At 37.4% G+C, this 18,744-nt stretch overlaps 1 protein-coding gene across 2 annotated transcripts in view; it reads right to left on the reverse strand.

The window, feature by feature from the left end:
• The window catches only part of LOC139976949 (uncharacterized), a 50,877-nt gene that overhangs the window by 15,000 nt on the left and 17,133 nt on the right, over positions 1-18,744 (reverse strand). For both annotated transcript variants that reach the window (XM_071985854.1, XM_071985855.1), the window contains 9 exons: positions 17,097-17,174; positions 16,783-16,863; positions 16,084-16,158; positions 14,727-15,050; positions 12,929-13,158; positions 12,614-12,757; positions 10,951-11,094; positions 9,616-9,672; positions 8,772-9,006 (listed from right to left, as the gene is read on the reverse strand). In XM_071985854.1, the coding sequence (XP_071841955.1) occupies positions 8,772-9,006; positions 9,616-9,672; positions 10,951-11,094; positions 12,614-12,757; positions 12,929-13,158; positions 14,727-15,050; positions 16,084-16,158; positions 16,783-16,863; positions 17,097-17,174 (1,368 nt within the window). The remainder of the gene's footprint in view (positions 1-8,771; positions 9,007-9,615; positions 9,673-10,950; positions 11,095-12,613; positions 12,758-12,928; positions 13,159-14,726; positions 15,051-16,083; positions 16,159-16,782; positions 16,864-17,096; positions 17,175-18,744) is intronic.

Raw genomic sequence — 18,744 nt, forward strand, 5'->3', positions numbered from 1 at the left:
GAAATACTTGGTTCTCAGGCAAAAGTGTACATCTGGTTGGTAATTTTCAAGCCCGAGAAGTGCCATTTCCGGTGATCTGGGGGCATGGGCGGCGATCCTGGGGGGGGGGGAAGGGGGATATATCCCCCCATGAAAATGGGTGGAGGGGATGTAATACACCATATCCCCCCACCAAATATCAGGGATAAGAATATTTTCATGCCTAAATTTATGCATCATCGTGAATGTACGGCTCTTTTTTAGCTTCATTTCTCGCCTACCATAAACGCAGTGCGATCTTTTCAAATAAACCGTCTTTATAAAGCAAGAATAGTTGACTGTGGGCTTCATTGGCCCTATAACAACAAAATGTATTATTGCGCCCACGGTATTGATATAGTACATTATATGCACCCTCATAGTATTCATATAGGCCCTATAGTAGGCCTACACACGTACATGTTCCCTCGAATAGCTGAGAATCTCATGTTACCAGGGTAATGCTTAATACACGTTTCACCTGGATGCACTAGCAATCGGTACCTAGGAATGTAACTATGTGTAATTGTGTATTGCATGTGTATAGGCCTATAATAGCCTGCATGAGGCCATTTTCTTCATCGAATAAAATATGCTCTCGAACATTCTAACGTAGTGCCTGAAACAAGATTGACAGGGGCAATTTTCCCAAAATAACACCCGAAATTAAAAAAAAAAAGGATTTTGGATCCTGATTATGAGATATTTCGGACATGATATCCTTATTTTAAAGTTGGGTATATGCGGCTTGGAAACCTCGGGAAGTGCCGTTTCCGGCCATCTAGAGGGTTTGTAAATCCCAAAATTTTCTTGTACGCTTCGCGCCAACTCATGGTGGCGCTATGTTTAGATAGTCAACAAGGTCATATCCCCCCCACTCGGAAGTACGGATCGCCGCCCATGTCTGGGGGTATGAAAACCAGAAATTTTCTTGTACGCTCCGCGCCAACCGATGGTGGCGCTCCGCTTAGATAGTAATTCGCGTTCCCCGGGTTAGAAAATCCTGGATACGCCCCTGATTATAATATAAGACATTTATCGTTGTCAATTGTCAGGCGCGTAGCCAAGGGGGGGGGGGGGGGTAGGCGAAGGGGGCACTGTTTTGTTTGAATGTTAACCACGGCTTAACTAGCAGTGTATTCTATGTGAAAGCTCCCATATCATTTAAAGGCATTGAAGACTCGCTCCAAACTGCGTGTGGCCATCTGAAAAAGTTAACTTTCTGTTGCTTGTAAGTGACGTTTTGTTCGTGTCGCTACAAAATGCAGACAGTAATGAAACATGGTACCTTGTTATCTTTAGCTGGACCTGAGATGTCCATCGCTGTATCGTACACAAGTGTCTAATTACAGACTGTAGCAAGCTGTGTGTGTTTTTGGGATCGATGGTGGTGTCTAACACTGCATTCGAAACTAGGTCAGATTACCGGCATTAGACCTTTTTAGACGGGATGGATCTCAACAGGGAGTTGATATTGAACTCCCTGATCTCAGGTCCAGATAAAAGATGCACATCTCAGGTCCAAATAACAAGGTATCACGATCATTACTGTCTGCACTTTGTAGCGACAAGAAGAAAACTTCACTAGCAAGCAACGGAAAGTTAACTTTTTCAGAGGGCGGCAATTGGTTTGGGGCGAGTCATCAATGCCTTTAAGAAAGACTCAACACATTGAAGTGTCGTGGTCAGTGAGACAAGTGGTTGTTAGCCTGGGGAAGGGGTGGTGAAGAGGGACTTCTGTGTACAGTCGCTCCATCTATGCCATTTATACAGCATATCACGATGCAGTGGAACGTGTACATGCGGTTTGTTACTACCCGCTGTAACTCAGTCACTTTTATATGGCCTGCCAAATAGTCAGATTTTTTGTTTAATTCGTCTTCAGAATATAGCTGCAAGGATTTTAACACCCATAATTATTATAGAGAACATATCACTCCTGTATTATTATTACACTGACTTCAAGTTTTACCCGGCATCCTTTTCAAGATACTTACATATGTTCATATGCCAGTTTATCACCGATATATTTATCGGAGCTGTTACAGACTTATCATACACCTCATCATTGCGCTCTTGGAACACAAGACTTCTGACCATAAAGCTTACGAACAGATCATGGGGAAACCATTTTTCGTTTTGTTTTCTATTTTTGCTTCTACTGCCCCACAACCTTGGAAATAATTACCTGGATCCATTAAGCTCTATCACTTTTTCTTGCGTCATTCAAATCTGCTCTGAAAACTCGTCTGTTTCTAGGACTCAACAACTTTCTATTATTTTTACATTTTGCTAATTTCTACTTGCTTTGTCTGTTCTCAATGTTGTTTCGCTGCTTTTGCATTTCAAATTTTGATGACGAACACAATGATGAAGTAGAGGGCGCAACATTAAATGAGGAACAAATTGGTAGACATCTCCTCCATTTGAATAAAGAGTTGATTTATTATCTTTTCTCTCTTAATTTAATCATTCATTAGCGAATTCAGGTTAATATATAGATATGTTCAACCACAAGATATGTTGAAAAAGCAAAACAAAACACAAACAATGGGGGTGTAGATGGCAACAATTTACATCTCTTCAACACATGGTAAGCTTATCAAGAGTTGTAAGAAAAGAACACTAAATGGGAGTTCATAAATTTACCTGAAAAAGGTGTTTTTGCGTTGAATATTGCAGAAACGTAACAATTTCATAACAACTAATATATGTAGATATTCTTAATTGCTTTTTATATGCTATGCCTCTCCCCGGGTGTCAAGAAAGGACATCCACATATTCCTGTTTTCAGTGGCATAACCACCTGGGGAGGCAGGGAGTGGGAGCCCCCAGTGAAATGTCATATACATAGAGCATAGGCAGTCTACAAATAATTGCCCTATTGCAGAGGAATGCAAACTACAAAATTGTAGGCTAGTTATAGAGGCAGACATCGACCAGAATGTTTTTGGTCTTTATTCACTCAATTTGACCGGAAAATTCTCTAAATTTGACCGGTTGTGTTACAGCAAAAATGACAAACCTGCTGTAGGCTGTAAACTTCAAACTGGTATCACATTATGACACTATCATATTGTGTCTTTTGTATTACAGGCTACTGCCAGTGCCACAGAATTGAAAAACAAGGCCACCCTAAAATCAGCTTCTAATTTGGGTGAGTTATTGCCTGCTTGATTAATGTCTACCCAAGGAATTAGTCTGAGGCTAATCATATGCAGTATATTGAACATTTTAATATCATTTTACATGGCTAAAATCTCGGCCGATTAGGTAAAATTGAAAGCTCTGAAGCCTCTCAATTCCGAAATATTGTATAGCTTCCAGGGGCCCTATGCCGGGCCCAGGACCCCAAGAAGGTAGGGCAAAGTGTTCTTGTTAACAGGTCAATAAACTGGATCCGCCACCTAAAGTGAAATCCTGACTACACGCTTGACTTTCCCTTTCAAGTTCACATTTTTAGTCGGAATATCCCGTCAACGATGTTAGCGAATGGAACCCAGGAATAAACCATTCAATTTGGGTAAAGAAACATTCATGACAGTACTATTACCATGGTTACAAGTGCTTGGGAACGGGCCTTATTGCGAAAGTACCTAAGCTGACCAAGCTCATTCAGTGTGAAACTTGCCTCCCACTCGAAATCTTTGCCCCTCCCCCACCCCCCTAGATAAAAGTCTGGCCATGCCACTGCCTGTTTTTGAATTACAATAGATCCAAAATATTGTGATTAAGAAAGATATGAGATATTGTAACTCAGCGATGATGCTCAAATCAAATTCAATTACTAAATATATCAATATAATTGGTAATGTCCTGGAGAATGTTTCAGTTTGATTGATATTATTTGCTTAGTGTATTAAAACTTGCAACGTTTATAAATTCATGAAAACCTGACAACTAACCAGCTGCTTAAATGCAATTAGAAAGTATCATTTTAGCCCTTCCTTAGCAGATAAACCAATCTGTTTCTCTAACATACATATAAGCATCGGCCCTGGTGTCTAATATGACATCGACAAACCCCTGTTTTCAGGCTCATCTGAAGGTCTACAATATTTATAATTTTTGGAATGGTTGAACTTCAGCTGTTTTACATATTTTTGTGTTTCACCTGTCTTCACATACCAGTGGCATACCCATGTGAGGGCCAATAATGATACTGCAAACTTTCCCACAACTTTCCCTCTAATCCATATCGTCTTGATGCACATCGAGAAAAATCATCCTCATGTCACTTGAAGTTTGTTTTCCCTTAACCTTTCCACAAAACAATCCACATTGCTGTGTACGTAGAGATTCACGTGTAGGAGCAGGCTTTTGTGTAGTTACCGTCTCCTCTATAAGTACATCCTCCTCCTGTGTTGGTACATATAACTCCTATGTAGGTGCATCAGGCCCTTGGGTAGGTACATCAGGCTCTGTTGTAGGTACATCAAACTCCTATGTAGGTACATCAGGCTCTGTTGTAGGTACATCATGCTCCTTTCTAGGTACATCACCCTCCTGTGTATGTACATCATGCTTCGGTGTAGGTACATCCTCCTATGTAGGAACATCGTGCTCCTGTGTAGGTACACCATGCTTCTGTGTAGGTACATCCTCATCCTGTGTAGGCTCATCATACTCCAGTGTAGGTACATCAGGCCCATGTGTAGGAACATCATACTCATGTGTAGGTACATCAGGCTCTGTGTATGTACATCATATTCCTTTGTAGGTACATCATGCTTCTGTGTAGGTATATACATCCTCCTCCTGTGTAGGTACATCCTTCCGTGTAGGTACATCATACTCCAGTGTAGGTACATCAGGCCCATGTAGAGGAGCATCATGCCTCTGTGTAGATATTAATAAATTGTTATTGATATGTTTCTGTCTTAAATATTACAGAGATATGAAATATCATCATTGCATGTTTATTACCATGACATATTACATGAACTGTATAACTAATATATATATATATATATACTCACTGTGAAAAATTGGAATTGAACACTTACCAATGTATTACTTGGCTAAGATCTTGATATATGCATTGATTGTAGAGCTGTCTCTAAGGGAAAGCAAACATGGTATCTTGCTGGATCCCTGGCTAGCTTTCTAAGATTTACACTGGCAGTCATCTTAATTAACTGATATAATAAGTTGTAACAGGTCTCTCTTCCAATACCAGCTTAACAAAGTCATCAGAACTGCCTTCTTCTGTAGCATCACCTATTGAACCAGAGAGAATAACAATTATATAAATGACAAAAAGGAATTTCATAACCGTTAAAGTTTGCCCTATTAAAGTTTGTCCATCATATTAAAACTTTTCAAAGGAACTTTTCCTGAGGTAATTAAACTTCAACTTTTCCTGGACAATAGCATATTATAACATTGATTAGAGAAGTATGTATCTCACTGAGATAAATTATCTATTAGTGTTAAAGTACAATTGTTGGATGATGTTTGAAATGGAAGCCAACATATGTCCTTCCAGCTTATTTAGGAACAATACTGGTGACCTTTGACAAATTATTATCTCCAGAAATTATTCCACTTATTTGCCAATGTGAAGTTGTAGATTTGTCTGCATACCTTTGTACCTTTTCGAACCAACTAAGCTCTCCACTAAACAATCCATGTTGATGTGTTGGTAGAGATGTGTGTAGGCGCAGGCTTTTGTGTAGTTACCATCTCCTGTGTAGGTCCATCCGTCTCCTGTGTAGGTACGTTATACCCCTTTGTAGGTACACCGTGCTCCTGTGTAGAAACATCAGGCCCACATGTAGGAACATCATGCCTCTGTGTAGATACAAACAGAATACATAAATGTTAATGATATGTTTCAACCTGAAAATATTACAGATGTGAAATATCACCATTGCATCTTTATATCTTATATGTCATAAAACCAAGCACCCGGGGGAGTGCACATACAGGTTTGATGGTAAGTATTGTTAAAGATAAATAAAAACTCTAGGCATGTGTACAAAGTCATACTAAGTTTGGTATAAATTCAATGAACCCCCCCCCCTCCTCCCTCCCCCATGCACAAAAACACAACATGCACACATACTCACATCCATAACAGAAACGAAATATAACTTACCTTTTTGTCACTTTCTTGTCAATATAAAGTTATCCTAGAAAAGTTTTGGATTTTCCACTTTGGCCAGCCACGTGGCCAGCCACAAAACCATCCATGATGATATGTGGACTCCTGTGAAGCGGCTTATTAGTCCTATGTAGGTTCATTACGGCCCTGCATAGTCACGAAGAAAACAACGGTGATATTTTGGTATTCAAATATTAGAACTATATTTGCTATAAGGAAAAACATTTACTGTGATATATCAGGGCTAGAAAGCTACTGGTAATTCGTGACATTTTTAAGCTGGATATTACATGAATCAGACACCCATCATTAACCAGAATGAAAACATTTCATGGTTCCTTGCTGCTGTTCATTAGTTCCATTCATAGGGAAATTTCTAACAAAGCCCTAATTCAACAACAGCAATTGATGCTCACAATCTTTTGTTGCCAAAGTAATGGTAAGCCCTGATATCAATTGCACACACATCAGTGTGTGAAGACTATCTACCATTATCATCATACCAAGTTTGACGAAATTCCGACTAGTAATAGTAGCCAAGTAATTGCAATTTGGAGTATTTCACGTTTGACCCCATGACCTCATTAATATTCATGATATGATCACCAAAATCAACAGGGTTAATCTACTTACTATGGGCCACCCATCCACCAAGTATGGTAATGATTGGTCATTCCCTTGTTGAGTTATTGTGCATACAAACTTTTCATAACGAAATATTGCTAGGCCTCCCCTTATAAATATGCATGATATCAATTGCAACACACATCAGTGTGTGGAGACTATCTACTAATATCATCATACCAAGTTTGACGAAATTCCAATAAATAGTAGCCAAGTTATCGCAACTTGGGAGTTTTTCACGTTTGACCTGTGACCTCATTAATATTTTTTAACTTTGACCTCGTATAACTTTGCACACAAAGGTCACACGGGGGTCAACCTATTGACATTTATGATTAGAAGGTACCTTTGATATCCAAATCTAGCATCAAAACCAAACATTTTCTATTTTGCCCGTTTTCTCCCTAACTAAGCACATTTTTTCTAATGCGACCTTTGACCTTTTGACTTTGGTTTCAAATGTAGTTTGATCTGCTGATTCCAAAAATCAACACAAGTCTGTACAGCCATCCTAACTCCGACCGAAAACTTTGACCCCATATAGGTTCGCACACAAAGGTCACACCGGGGTCAACCTATTGATATTTATGATCAGAAGGTACCTTTGGCATCTGAAAATAGCATCGAAACTGTAAAAATCCCCAAAACACTGAAAGGTCACCAGAGGTCAAATTGAGGTCAAGGGTTACCCAGATGTGGGTCGACAATTGGATTACATTGAAGCAATTCCCAACCCTAACGGACAATTTGTTCTCAAGTTATCGCAAAAATACTAGTTTTTTAACATTAATTGACCTTTGGTGACCTCAGATCACATGACCGTTAGTTTCAAAATGTTCCCCTAACCAGTTCACAACTTGTCCCAAAATATCAACCTTGTCGCACATTGGCACTTGGAGTTATTGCAGTTTTAGTATTTTGGGTTTTTGGACCATAACTGACCTTTGGTGACCTTTGTGGGCACCAAAAACAATAGGGTTCATCTACTCACCATGTGCCACCCACCCACCAAGTTTGATCATGATCAGTCAATCCCTTGTTGAGTTATCGTGCATACAAGCTAAAGCGTCACACACACACACACACGCAAACCGGAATACATAGGTTCCTTTGCTTTTAGCAAGGAACCAAAAATGGAAATATGTTCTTTTACTATAAACGACATATTTAAATGAATATATATTGGAAAAAGTTGTCTATCCATTTATTAATGACTAAAAGCTTTGACACCTTCATGTATAGATGCAACTACTGAATGATTGCTTATGGCAATATACCAGTAACATATGTCATATTATATGAATTATTGAATGTGGTATGTAGATTGAAAAACAAATACAAGTTTATTGCTCCTAATGATGAGGCTTGGACATTAAATGGGTATGTGACTGTTATGAGGAAACGAAACATGCACTACACTGTCAGTGGAAAACAACATCTCAATGTCTTGACTCAAGATATTGGTTGATTGGATGAACCTATTTTGACTAGTAAAATCCTCCATTCGTCCATGCAATGGATCATTATAGTAGGTGGTCTGTGGTGTCGAAACAGCAAATGTTTGCAAGTCTACTTTTCTATTTTGATATTTTATTTGATGTATTTGTGAAACCTGGTACATTTGGACTGTTGGCTAGCTATTAAGGTTCTATGTATTTAGAATTTAATTGGAAGGCAACGTTTTGTAGAAATATTGTCTTCCTCCGTGAATATGGGAGTTGAATATTATGAATTAAAACAAAAAGAAATTTTAAGCTGAATTGCTGCGATGACATCATTCAGTTGTTGCCAGATGCATTCACAAAATACCACCAAATTTAAAGATTTTCCATCTTTGCCATTAGACATTTGTTTAAGGTTTTGACACAGATTTTCAGCATTTTCTCTAAGGAATCAACTTCAGCCACCTGAATACCCCTTGAATGTTACTGTGAATACATATTATTTGCATGCATGTATTATTAGATGAATTATCAACCTGAATGAAGTCATCAATATCAATCCAGTCAATAGTTATCATTACCTTGTCTCTCCACATACTGCTGAAGATCTTTTCGGCCGGCCTTGTCCAAAGCTGTAGCAAGCACTCTGCAGGTGGCCCCAGTACCATTCCTTTTTCTCCAGAGTCGAAGCATAAAGTATTTTGCGTCTTGATAACACCGGCGATTATCTTCCTTTAAATTATCAAGATCAGCATCGCTAATATTCAAATACCTGGCAAGGCTTTGCCACTCTTCACACAGCTGTTTTGCCAAATACTACAAGGAAGATGAATTGAAATTAAATCTGCTTCATTTACATTAAAAACATAAATATCTCACACTAAGGACAATTTATAGAATAGCCGTGGATGGAAGAGACCTCAATGAATTGGTACACTAATGGCTTGTGGTCTAGTTGAAACAATTTAATTGATGTGGCAATAGAACATCAGAGGGGCTTATGTTGTTATATTTATACAGAAAGTAGATGCTTCATTGTCCAAGAACTAAAATAACTACCCTAAATAACTGCCTATCTTCTTTCTGCCTCACAAATACATAACATAATGCTATGTCCACTTGGAACAGTATTATATCTGTACAATCCTTACAAATTTACTTATAAAATGCCGCTGCTGAACAAATTTCAGAACCCACCAGACCTCTGGGAGAATAGCCACAAATAAGTTAATTTATTACAGTCATCGGTATATTACATATTAGGTAGTAGAGCCATGGGATGCAGGATGAGGCATGACAGCTAGCAGGACACCTTGCTGATCACAGACACCCACCACACACCCCTCCAAACAAACAACAATTTTGTGGCCTATCCCTGGATCATTGTTGTAGAATCTTGACAAACATCATTAGGATAATAAATACCTCTAAAATGCAATCAGGTACTGTACTGTCTGAAATTTCACCTGTGGACTGATTCCCCTGTGGAAAGAGAACATACATTACCATTAAACTTACCAAAAAGATACATTGTTCCAAACTAGTATTTTCGAAGGCTGCAAAATACACTAATTTATATTATACACATACTATTATAACTAAATTCAATCTCCATATATTTGGTGTAAGAATCAAACCATAGCTTTAGAGAAGAATTGCAAGAAGTGGGAGAAAAAGGAGGTACTACCAAACGGGTAGAAACACACGCATAGAGAAAAGAATCTACTCATATAAATCAATTCCTGATATTCATTAATTACTGTATTTTCTCCATTTCTTCATTCTCACACCCTTGCAAAATATTGTCGTCTTGTAAAATATGTTTTTACTTTTATTTTGCAAATGGAAATGCAAAGAATGCTCAGTATCATGCATAGCTTGTCATCATGATTAATCAATCATATATTTCTTTGTTATACTAGACATGTTCTCTTTTGCTTTTCACAAAAGTACAAAGTCTTGAGTTTTATAGACCTTGTGTTCCTACATATCATGGACCACAGTTTGCCTCTTACTCTACATTTTATATCAGTTAGAAAGTAAAGAAGTCTGTATAAATTTTCAAAAAGCTATATGTTGAGAGGTGTTTGTGTTTGTTCTTATGGTAGGTTAAAGCAGGGAGTTGTTATGGAACAACTCCCTGGTTGAAGCCAAATGCAGAAGTTACAATATCACCAAGTAAACATAAACACCAGGAAGGTTACAAACATTATGGAGAGATTCATTTCATTCCAGACCTATTTTGCATGGTGTTGTGGCATCTAAAAGCCTGTACAAAATCATTATTTACTATAGCCAGTTGATAATAATAAAACTGATGCTGGTTGCACAATTCAGGCCAAAAGCAGATCATAAAATCAAATTATTTCCTGACTATCTACAGAATTTGTATGACAAAATTGGTAATGTTGACACCCAAAATTGTCTTCAATAGTTGTGAGGTATATAATGCAACACATTACAATTATGTTACCACCCTAACATTTTTTTTGTTAAATTGATGTCAGGTACAATGGTTCACTTTAATATTACATCACGCAGCACATGCTAATGAGGCTATGATCCCTCAACTCAAGTGGATAATGTCTGCCTTTTCAGATGATGCAGTGCTTAATAAAACAGTAGCTAAACCACTTAGTTCATGAAAATGTGAGCCAAGGGAATGTAAGCTTAACAGCTGGATGATTACACTACTGATCTAGCCTTTTTGATTCCTTGATACAAATTCTGTTAAATCATTTCCATTTCAAAACAACATACCTCCATTTCTATTTCAAATGTAATAGGGTTATAGTCCCCCTGTTGTGCTGTAAAATTGCAGAATGAGTCCATATTTTGTTTCCTATGAAGTACAAACGGCTCTACGCGTTCTTCAGACAATGCTATAGATCGCCAAGGTATCTCCTTAAAAAGAAAGAAAATAATAAATGCAATTTGTGAGGTTAAACCATGGAGATGCATTGCTTAACCAGAATGCAAAATGCATTGTGGTTTCGATGATGTTACATGAGCAGTTTTCTGCATGAATCTGACGTAATGTATAGTGAGGGTGTACATGTTTGCAAGAGTTTCACGATTTGACCTCTGATGACCCAAAATGACCTTTGACCTCCACCAAAAACAATAGGCTTCTTTAACTCAATGTGTTACTTCTACACACTACATTAGAGCCAAGCTTCCAGTATTGAGATATCGTGATTACAAGGTTTTCACAATTTGACCCTGGTGACCCCAAATGACCTTTGCCCTCCTTCAAAAACAGTAGGCTTCTTTTACACAATGTGGTACTCCTTCACACTAAATATGAGGTCTGCCCATGATTCCCTTCTTGAGATATCACGTTTACGAGGTTTTCACAATTTGACCACTGGTGACCCCAATAACCTTGACCTCCACCAAAAACGATATACTTTTTGTACTCAATGTGGTACTTCTACACACTAAATAGGAAGTCTGCCCATGCTTCCCATCTTGAGATATCGTGTTTACAAGGTTTTCACAATTTTATCCCTGGTGACCCCAAATGACCTTTCTCCACCGTAACAATAGGCTTCTTGTACTCAATGTGTTACTTCTATACACTAACTATGAGGTTGGTCTGACTTTCCCTTCTTGAGATATCGTGTTTACAAGTTTTCACAATTTGACCCCTGGTGACCCCAAATGACCTTTGACCTCCACTCAAAAAATAGGCTTCTTGTATTCAATGTGGTACTTCTACACATTAAATATGAAATTGGCCTGACCTTCCCCTCTTGAGATATTGTGTTTACTAGCTGGGCGTCACAAACGCACACACACACACTTACACGCACACACACGCCATCATGAATGCATAGGTTACGATTATCATCGAAACCAAGAAACTTCATGGTATGCTTCCAGTGCAGATGATATATCAAAGAAATATTTATGTCACAGTATTTTAGAGCGAGTAAATATGATGCACCACATCTCCTACCCGAGCTGACATTGTACAGTAAGTGCATAACTTAGTAAAATTGTGTATATACCATAGTATTATACCATGTAAGCCAGACTGCTGCAGGTCATTATAAGTTCAACCTGGTTAGCGCTTGCTTGGTTTATACCCACAAAAAAAAGTTTTTCAGGGTATCATGTGATCTACAAAGTGACCAAAGCTCTTCCTTATCTTAGCTTATGAAGCCGCTGCAGCAGGAATAAACTTTCACAAAAGAGCTTGAGGAGTGAGATAAGGAAGTTAGCTTTGTTTAATCATTTGATACCTGGAAATTGTTTTTTCCGAGTTTAAACCAAGTTGAACTTGTAATGGTAAACAAAGGAAACGTGACATTTAACAATACTCACATTTAATAACACATGCTGTTATCAAGTCTAAATTAAAGTACTCTGTTAATATCTAACCAATTGTCAATTGAAATATGCAAATTAGAAAATTTACTTTCTTTGCTTTTCTTTGCTCTGTAAACCAAGTATCGCCTGGATCAGTGCCATTAAATGATATAGTTAATGGCTGTTTTCCTTCTTTCAAAAATGTTAGATGGAAGCGTCGTTCAGGTTTCATATCTTGATTCCATTTTAGTATCTGAAATGGAAATAATATACTAGATTTTATTCTCAATTTATGTCAATCTTACTCATCAACTTATAGGTTAGTTATAAAAAAAAACATTCTCACTTTTGTAAAAAAAACGTTTGCCGGTGTACTATTTAGAAAGAATGATGCATCACAACACACCATTTAATAATGAATTACATTTGGTTCACCACGTTCAGGAATGTCTTCGTAATATCCAACTTCTACTTTGGCAGTTTTCTTATTCTGTAGTATCTTTTTCGCTGCAAATACCACAAGATTCTTAGCTTCAACTTCGGTGTCATCAATTACAATCTTCACCCAGCAAAAGCCAAGAAGTCTCACTGTACACTTTGAACGATGAAAGATGTAAGGGCTGAGCGGTCTCTCTTCCCAACGGGGTCTTTGGCCTGTCAAGTTTACATAAATGAATTTCAATCAGATAAAGGAAATCACTAAGAGTGTTGATTTAATATTTTACCATAAATTACCAGTCCATCAACTAATTGTGCATGGTACTTCATAAATATTAACTTATCATTATGCAAGCTGTCAATTTGATCTCATTGCTCAGAATTTGCTTTCCATCTTCCAGTGTGTTCACTATAAATTAATTTACTTTTAGCTGAAATGGTGAATAGTATGCTTACTAAGTTACTATATATTATCATTATAAAGAGCTGTAAATGTAAATAACAATGATTTTCTTTCCTTTTGGTAACATCCTGACACATTGACCACACCTGTGCAGCGATAAACAGTACACAGGATAGGATGCGGTCTCTATCAATGTTAAGAGAAGTGTGTATGTCTGAGAAAGTTTTTTTATTAAGACTGTTTGCTGTGGGGAGTGCACTGAAATAACAAATCAAGATCCAGGAGTCTGCATAGTTGCATATCTAATCGACAACTTAGACTGCATCATCGCATGCTTACAATTCACAATCTTCATTCTACAACTTTGCACCCCCCCCCCTGACATTTTAACATTTTGTTCTTGTATTTCATGCAAAACTTCAGATCGTTCAATCCTTTACTATAGGTTACTAGTAATTGCACCAGGCCATCAACAGTGGTTAGATTTGCAACCTTCACAGAATCAGGCACAAAGGTACAACGTAAAGGGTATTCTGCAGGACCCTTTAAAACTAGTAAGCATTTCCTAGTTTTTGGTCCAGACAAAAGAGACAAGAAAGAGAGTTCCTTCAGCCATGTTTAGATTTGCTAGCCTCCCCTAAACCAATCATACAAGACACCACATACAAAGACTCTCTGCTTGTCCCATACAGCTGGTAAACCAAGCCATTTTATTGATCCAGACATAAAAAAGAGTTCAATGCATTGCTTCATCAAGTCAAAAATTACAATCATCAGTTAATCTGTTGCAGTAGTCTTGAAGTGCACTGCCCAATGAAGAGTTGTCAGAAAGCTGCCTCTTTCATTTTAATGCATGAATAATTCAGCGTGTTGAAGCCAAGTCATTGGGTCACAGCCAGACCACTTTCATTAATATTGTTTTTGAATAACTAATACCATACAAATCCAAATGTGATCTCCTTCTATAATGTCTTCAACCACAAGGCAATTTCATACTTAACTAATTTGTTGGCTGCATTTTATATCTCCGAATCCTACCCACCAAAGTTTTGCAGTTATTGTACGCACCCTTAACTACACAGTTCTGTTGTAAATAATGTGTCAATAGTTGTGGGAGTTTACTGGAAGTTAATTTCTTCTTAATGAATATTATTTGTTTTAGCTTCTTTGATGAAAGGCAAGCAGTGGTATAGAAAATAAACTTTCACGGTTACCTGTATGCTGTCAACTTTCCATTCCACAGTGCATTCCACACATGTTAGGTGGCAGCTATTGGTGAGGAGTAAAGTGAGATACTATATGTGATAACTCAATTCACGTCAAACAAAGTACAATAATGTGTAAAATTAACCAATATAAAGTAAGATAAAGTGAATCATACCTTCTTCATGGTGACTGACATATACCTTGGCTTTAGCTTTTTCCTCATTAAGAAAAGTCAGACAATGAGGTAAGGTCAATGAAACTTCACGTTTGAACTGCAAACCATTCGGCAGAAGCTCTAATACCACTGATGAATTACTAGAAAAGGATGTGGCTGGTTCATTCAAAACACTTGGTGGAACTATTTTTACTTCGATATTGTGTTCCTCTGACACTGCTTTTGGTGGAAAAACCAGTTTAATACCCGTGTTTGGAATCTGTAATAATCCCCCCTTTCCAGATATGGAAGATTTTATTTTCATAGTGTCTGGTGGCTTCCAGTCTGAGGGGAAAATAGTATCATTGGTACCTGATAGTATCATCTGTTTAGACTTTAAACAAAATTCCAGTGATTGATGTTTATTGTTAAAAAAGTTACTTGAAATAATCCATCTTTGCAAAAGCATATGCTACTAGAAGTTTTATTTTAATTTAAACTTGGTGAAACTTTATGAATGCATCTGTTAGCACCCCAGTTTGTTAAGTCATGATGGCAAGTGGGCTTATTTTACTTCAAAAGATACAAAAGATTTATCCCTTGAAGAATTAACATTCTTGCACTTTGATAAACTAAAACATGCAGAGAACATAGACGATTAAATCGCCAAAATGTAACACATTTCAAGGAAATGAAAAGTTATGCCTTTTAAGAGCCTCTGCCATGATGACATCACGTTCTCCTGTAGGGATTCATCATCATCGCACCATAAGGAAGAATTTAAATAATAGTATATATTCAAACATCAGTATATCTAGAGTTAGTAATAATATTGAGAAAAAAGGGGTAGCAGCAGGATTCCTGCTATTGTACAGGCACTGACTTTCAAGCATGTTGACAAACTTTATGCTTTCATGGTTTTAGTCTTGCAATAAACCGTTTTGGTATTACAAGACAAATTACAATTTGATCATCAACATACTGCTAACTATGCTCATGACAGCTTAGCTCACCTGTAATTTTTAATTACTACTTTTAGAAATCATGTTCCAAAGACTTCCAAATTTGACATAACAAGTAATACTCCTTTTCTCTCTCAGTACTATCGAAACAGGCCATTTTAACAATAAGGAACAAATGTAATGCTTCGGAAAGCAAAATACCTCCACTCAGGTACTTCCCATTCAGCTTTGAAACATGTCAGAAGAATCCTGGTTTGGAAAAACACATATCCTTGTCCGTAAATATTCTTCATATATTTACTTGGGTTGAGAAATGCCTATATCATGTACACCTCATGAGGTGTACAGGACATAATGAAATGAAAGTTGGCGTGCAGGCCAACTTTCATTTGAAACCAATGAAGGTATGTACCCACCTTCTTCTCTTCCTTTCCGCATTGGCATAATGTGTGCTGATGAAGGCATGTGAATGGAGGGATATCTTCCTTTACCTACAAAGTCATGTAATAGTAAAATATGCATTAATTTCTTAAGAACTCAATAGAAACATCATTAGACATGTTTCAAAATTAGTCTCGTTTTGCATTGAACTTGTCCAAAGCTGGTGTACTTACCTCTGAAAGGAAAGTAGTGACATAAAGACCCAGGTAAGGCCCGGGACAATTAAGACACTGGGCCCAATTCTTTTGAGACGTCATGGTATATTGATTGCATATATGAAGTTTCGTCTGGGAAAGAAAGCCATGGCTTGATCCATCCCTACCCATGAATAATGGGGTCCAATAATTGACATTAGGCCCCATGGCAGAAGCCCCACCTGACCCAGCCAAATGGTCAGGCTTGGCACCTGAAAGTATCATCTGTTTACATTTTTATCAATATTCCACTGGTTGATGTTCATTGTTTAACAAAGTAACTGGAAATTATACATCTTTCCAAAAGCATAACCCTGCCAGCCTAAACTTAGGTTTATTTTATTTTAAACTTTTGATGACATTTTATGAATGCATCTGTAAAAGCCCAGTTAGAAAACCCCTCATGAGGTGTACAGAACATAATGAAATGAAAGCTGGCGTGCAGACAAACTTTCATTTGAAACCTTAGAAGGTATGCACCTTTTTCTTTTTCTTCTATGGTCAGTCTTCTCTTAGGGAGTGTTGATGAAAATATGTCAATGGTTGACTTGCTTCCTTCACCTACAAGGAAATATAATATTAAAATATGAATTAATTCCCAAAGTAGTTCATACAAACTTTATTAGACTTGTTTTACACTTAAAGTCTCCTTTTGCATAGAATTACTGGATATTATACATCTTTCCAAAAGCATACCCAGTTAGAAAACCCCCATGAGGTGTACAGAACATAATGAAATGAAAGTTGGCGTGCAGACAAACTTTCATTTGAAACCATAGAAGGTATGCACCCACCTTTTTCTTCTTCTACGGTCAGTTTTCTCTTAAGGAGTGTTGATGAAGGTATGTCAATGGATGACTTGCTTCCTTCACCTACAAGGAAATATAATAGTAAAATATGCATTAACTTCCAAAGTAGTAACTAAAAACTTAGTTAAACTTGTTTCACACTAAAAATATCCTTTTGCATAGAATTTGTCTCAACCTGTTGGAGCATCCATCCCAAGGTAAGGCTAGGGAAAATTAAGTTACTAGGCCCCATTCTTTTAAGACGTCATACATCCATGGCATGTATGAAAAGTTCATCTTGGGGAAGTAAGCCTTGGCTTGATCAATTCCTACCTATGCATACCGGGGTCCCATAAAAGACAAACAATCCCATGTCTGTACCCCCACCATACCCACCCTGTCGTCAGGCCTGGTACCTGAAAATATAATCTGTTTATACTTAAAACAAATTTCCAGTGATTGATGTTCATTGTTAGACAAAGTTACTGAAAATGATCCATCTTTGCAAAAGCATATGCTAGTAGCCGTTTTAGTTAATTTAAACTTGGTGTGATTTAATGAACGCATCTGATAGCACCCCAGTTATTTAAGTTATGATGGCAATTTAGCTGATTTTACTTCAAAAGATACAAATGATTTATCCCTTGAGGAAATAACTTTCCTGCACCTTGATGAACTAATACATGCAGAAGCATTGACAATTAAATAGCCGAAATGTATCACATTTCAAGGAAATAAAAATAACCATAATAATTGGAAGTTAGCCCTTTAAAAAACCTCTGTCATCATGACATCACATCCTGTTGTAAGGACACATCATCATCATCATGATCATCATCATCATCATCATCGTACCACGAGGATTAGTTCACATTCACACACCACTATATGTAGGGTACGTAATAACATTGAGGAAGGAAGGGAAGAGGAAGGAGCAGCATTGCTGGTATTGTGCAGGCATTGACTTCATGCATGTTGACAACCTTTATGCTTTCATGGTTTTAATGTTGTAGTAAACTATTTTCGTATTACAAGACAAATGACAGATGAAAATTTGATCATAAACATGCTGCTAACTATGCTCAAACAAGAGCATCAATGACGCAGTATCTCAATACTGAAAGTTCTAATTTCGATTCCTAATTTCATATCTTTGCTCTGTCTCTATAATTATCATTATCAATCATGGTACAACAAATATAGAACTTGCATTTACACTACTTTTCCACGAATAGTCTCTTCAGGTTACACTTCATCCTGCGAGTGTTGCCTTTAGCGCTCATTGCCCGTTTGTCGTTGCAAGGTTTAGTAATGTCATAGAATATTTAAGAACTTGTTTTTTTCTTTATGTGGTATCCTTCATCTTGGGTCAGTCTCTGTTGGACTTTATGGTCATATAGTCTGACGTCTATAACAACGGCCAAATTAGAAGAGGCGAACAACTCGACCATATTCTTCTAGATGCCCGCCTTGAGAAAGCTAGGCCTATCGACCTAGCCCATGTTACTGTAGACTTTAGTTGTGACTACCATCAAAACTGTCTCCACTTCCGGGTAGTTTTCAAACGATTATGCATTAAAGAAAATAACGATTACCGATGAATTTTTTCATAATCGTACCGATTCCGATGATTTGAAAAAGAGAAAATATCCCG

The sequence above is a fragment of the Apostichopus japonicus genome, chromosome 12 (genome assembly GCF_037975245.1).
Source record: "Apostichopus japonicus isolate 1M-3 chromosome 12, ASM3797524v1, whole genome shotgun sequence".
Classification (NCBI taxonomy): Eukaryota; Metazoa; Echinodermata; class Holothuroidea; order Aspidochirotida; family Stichopodidae; genus Apostichopus; species Apostichopus japonicus.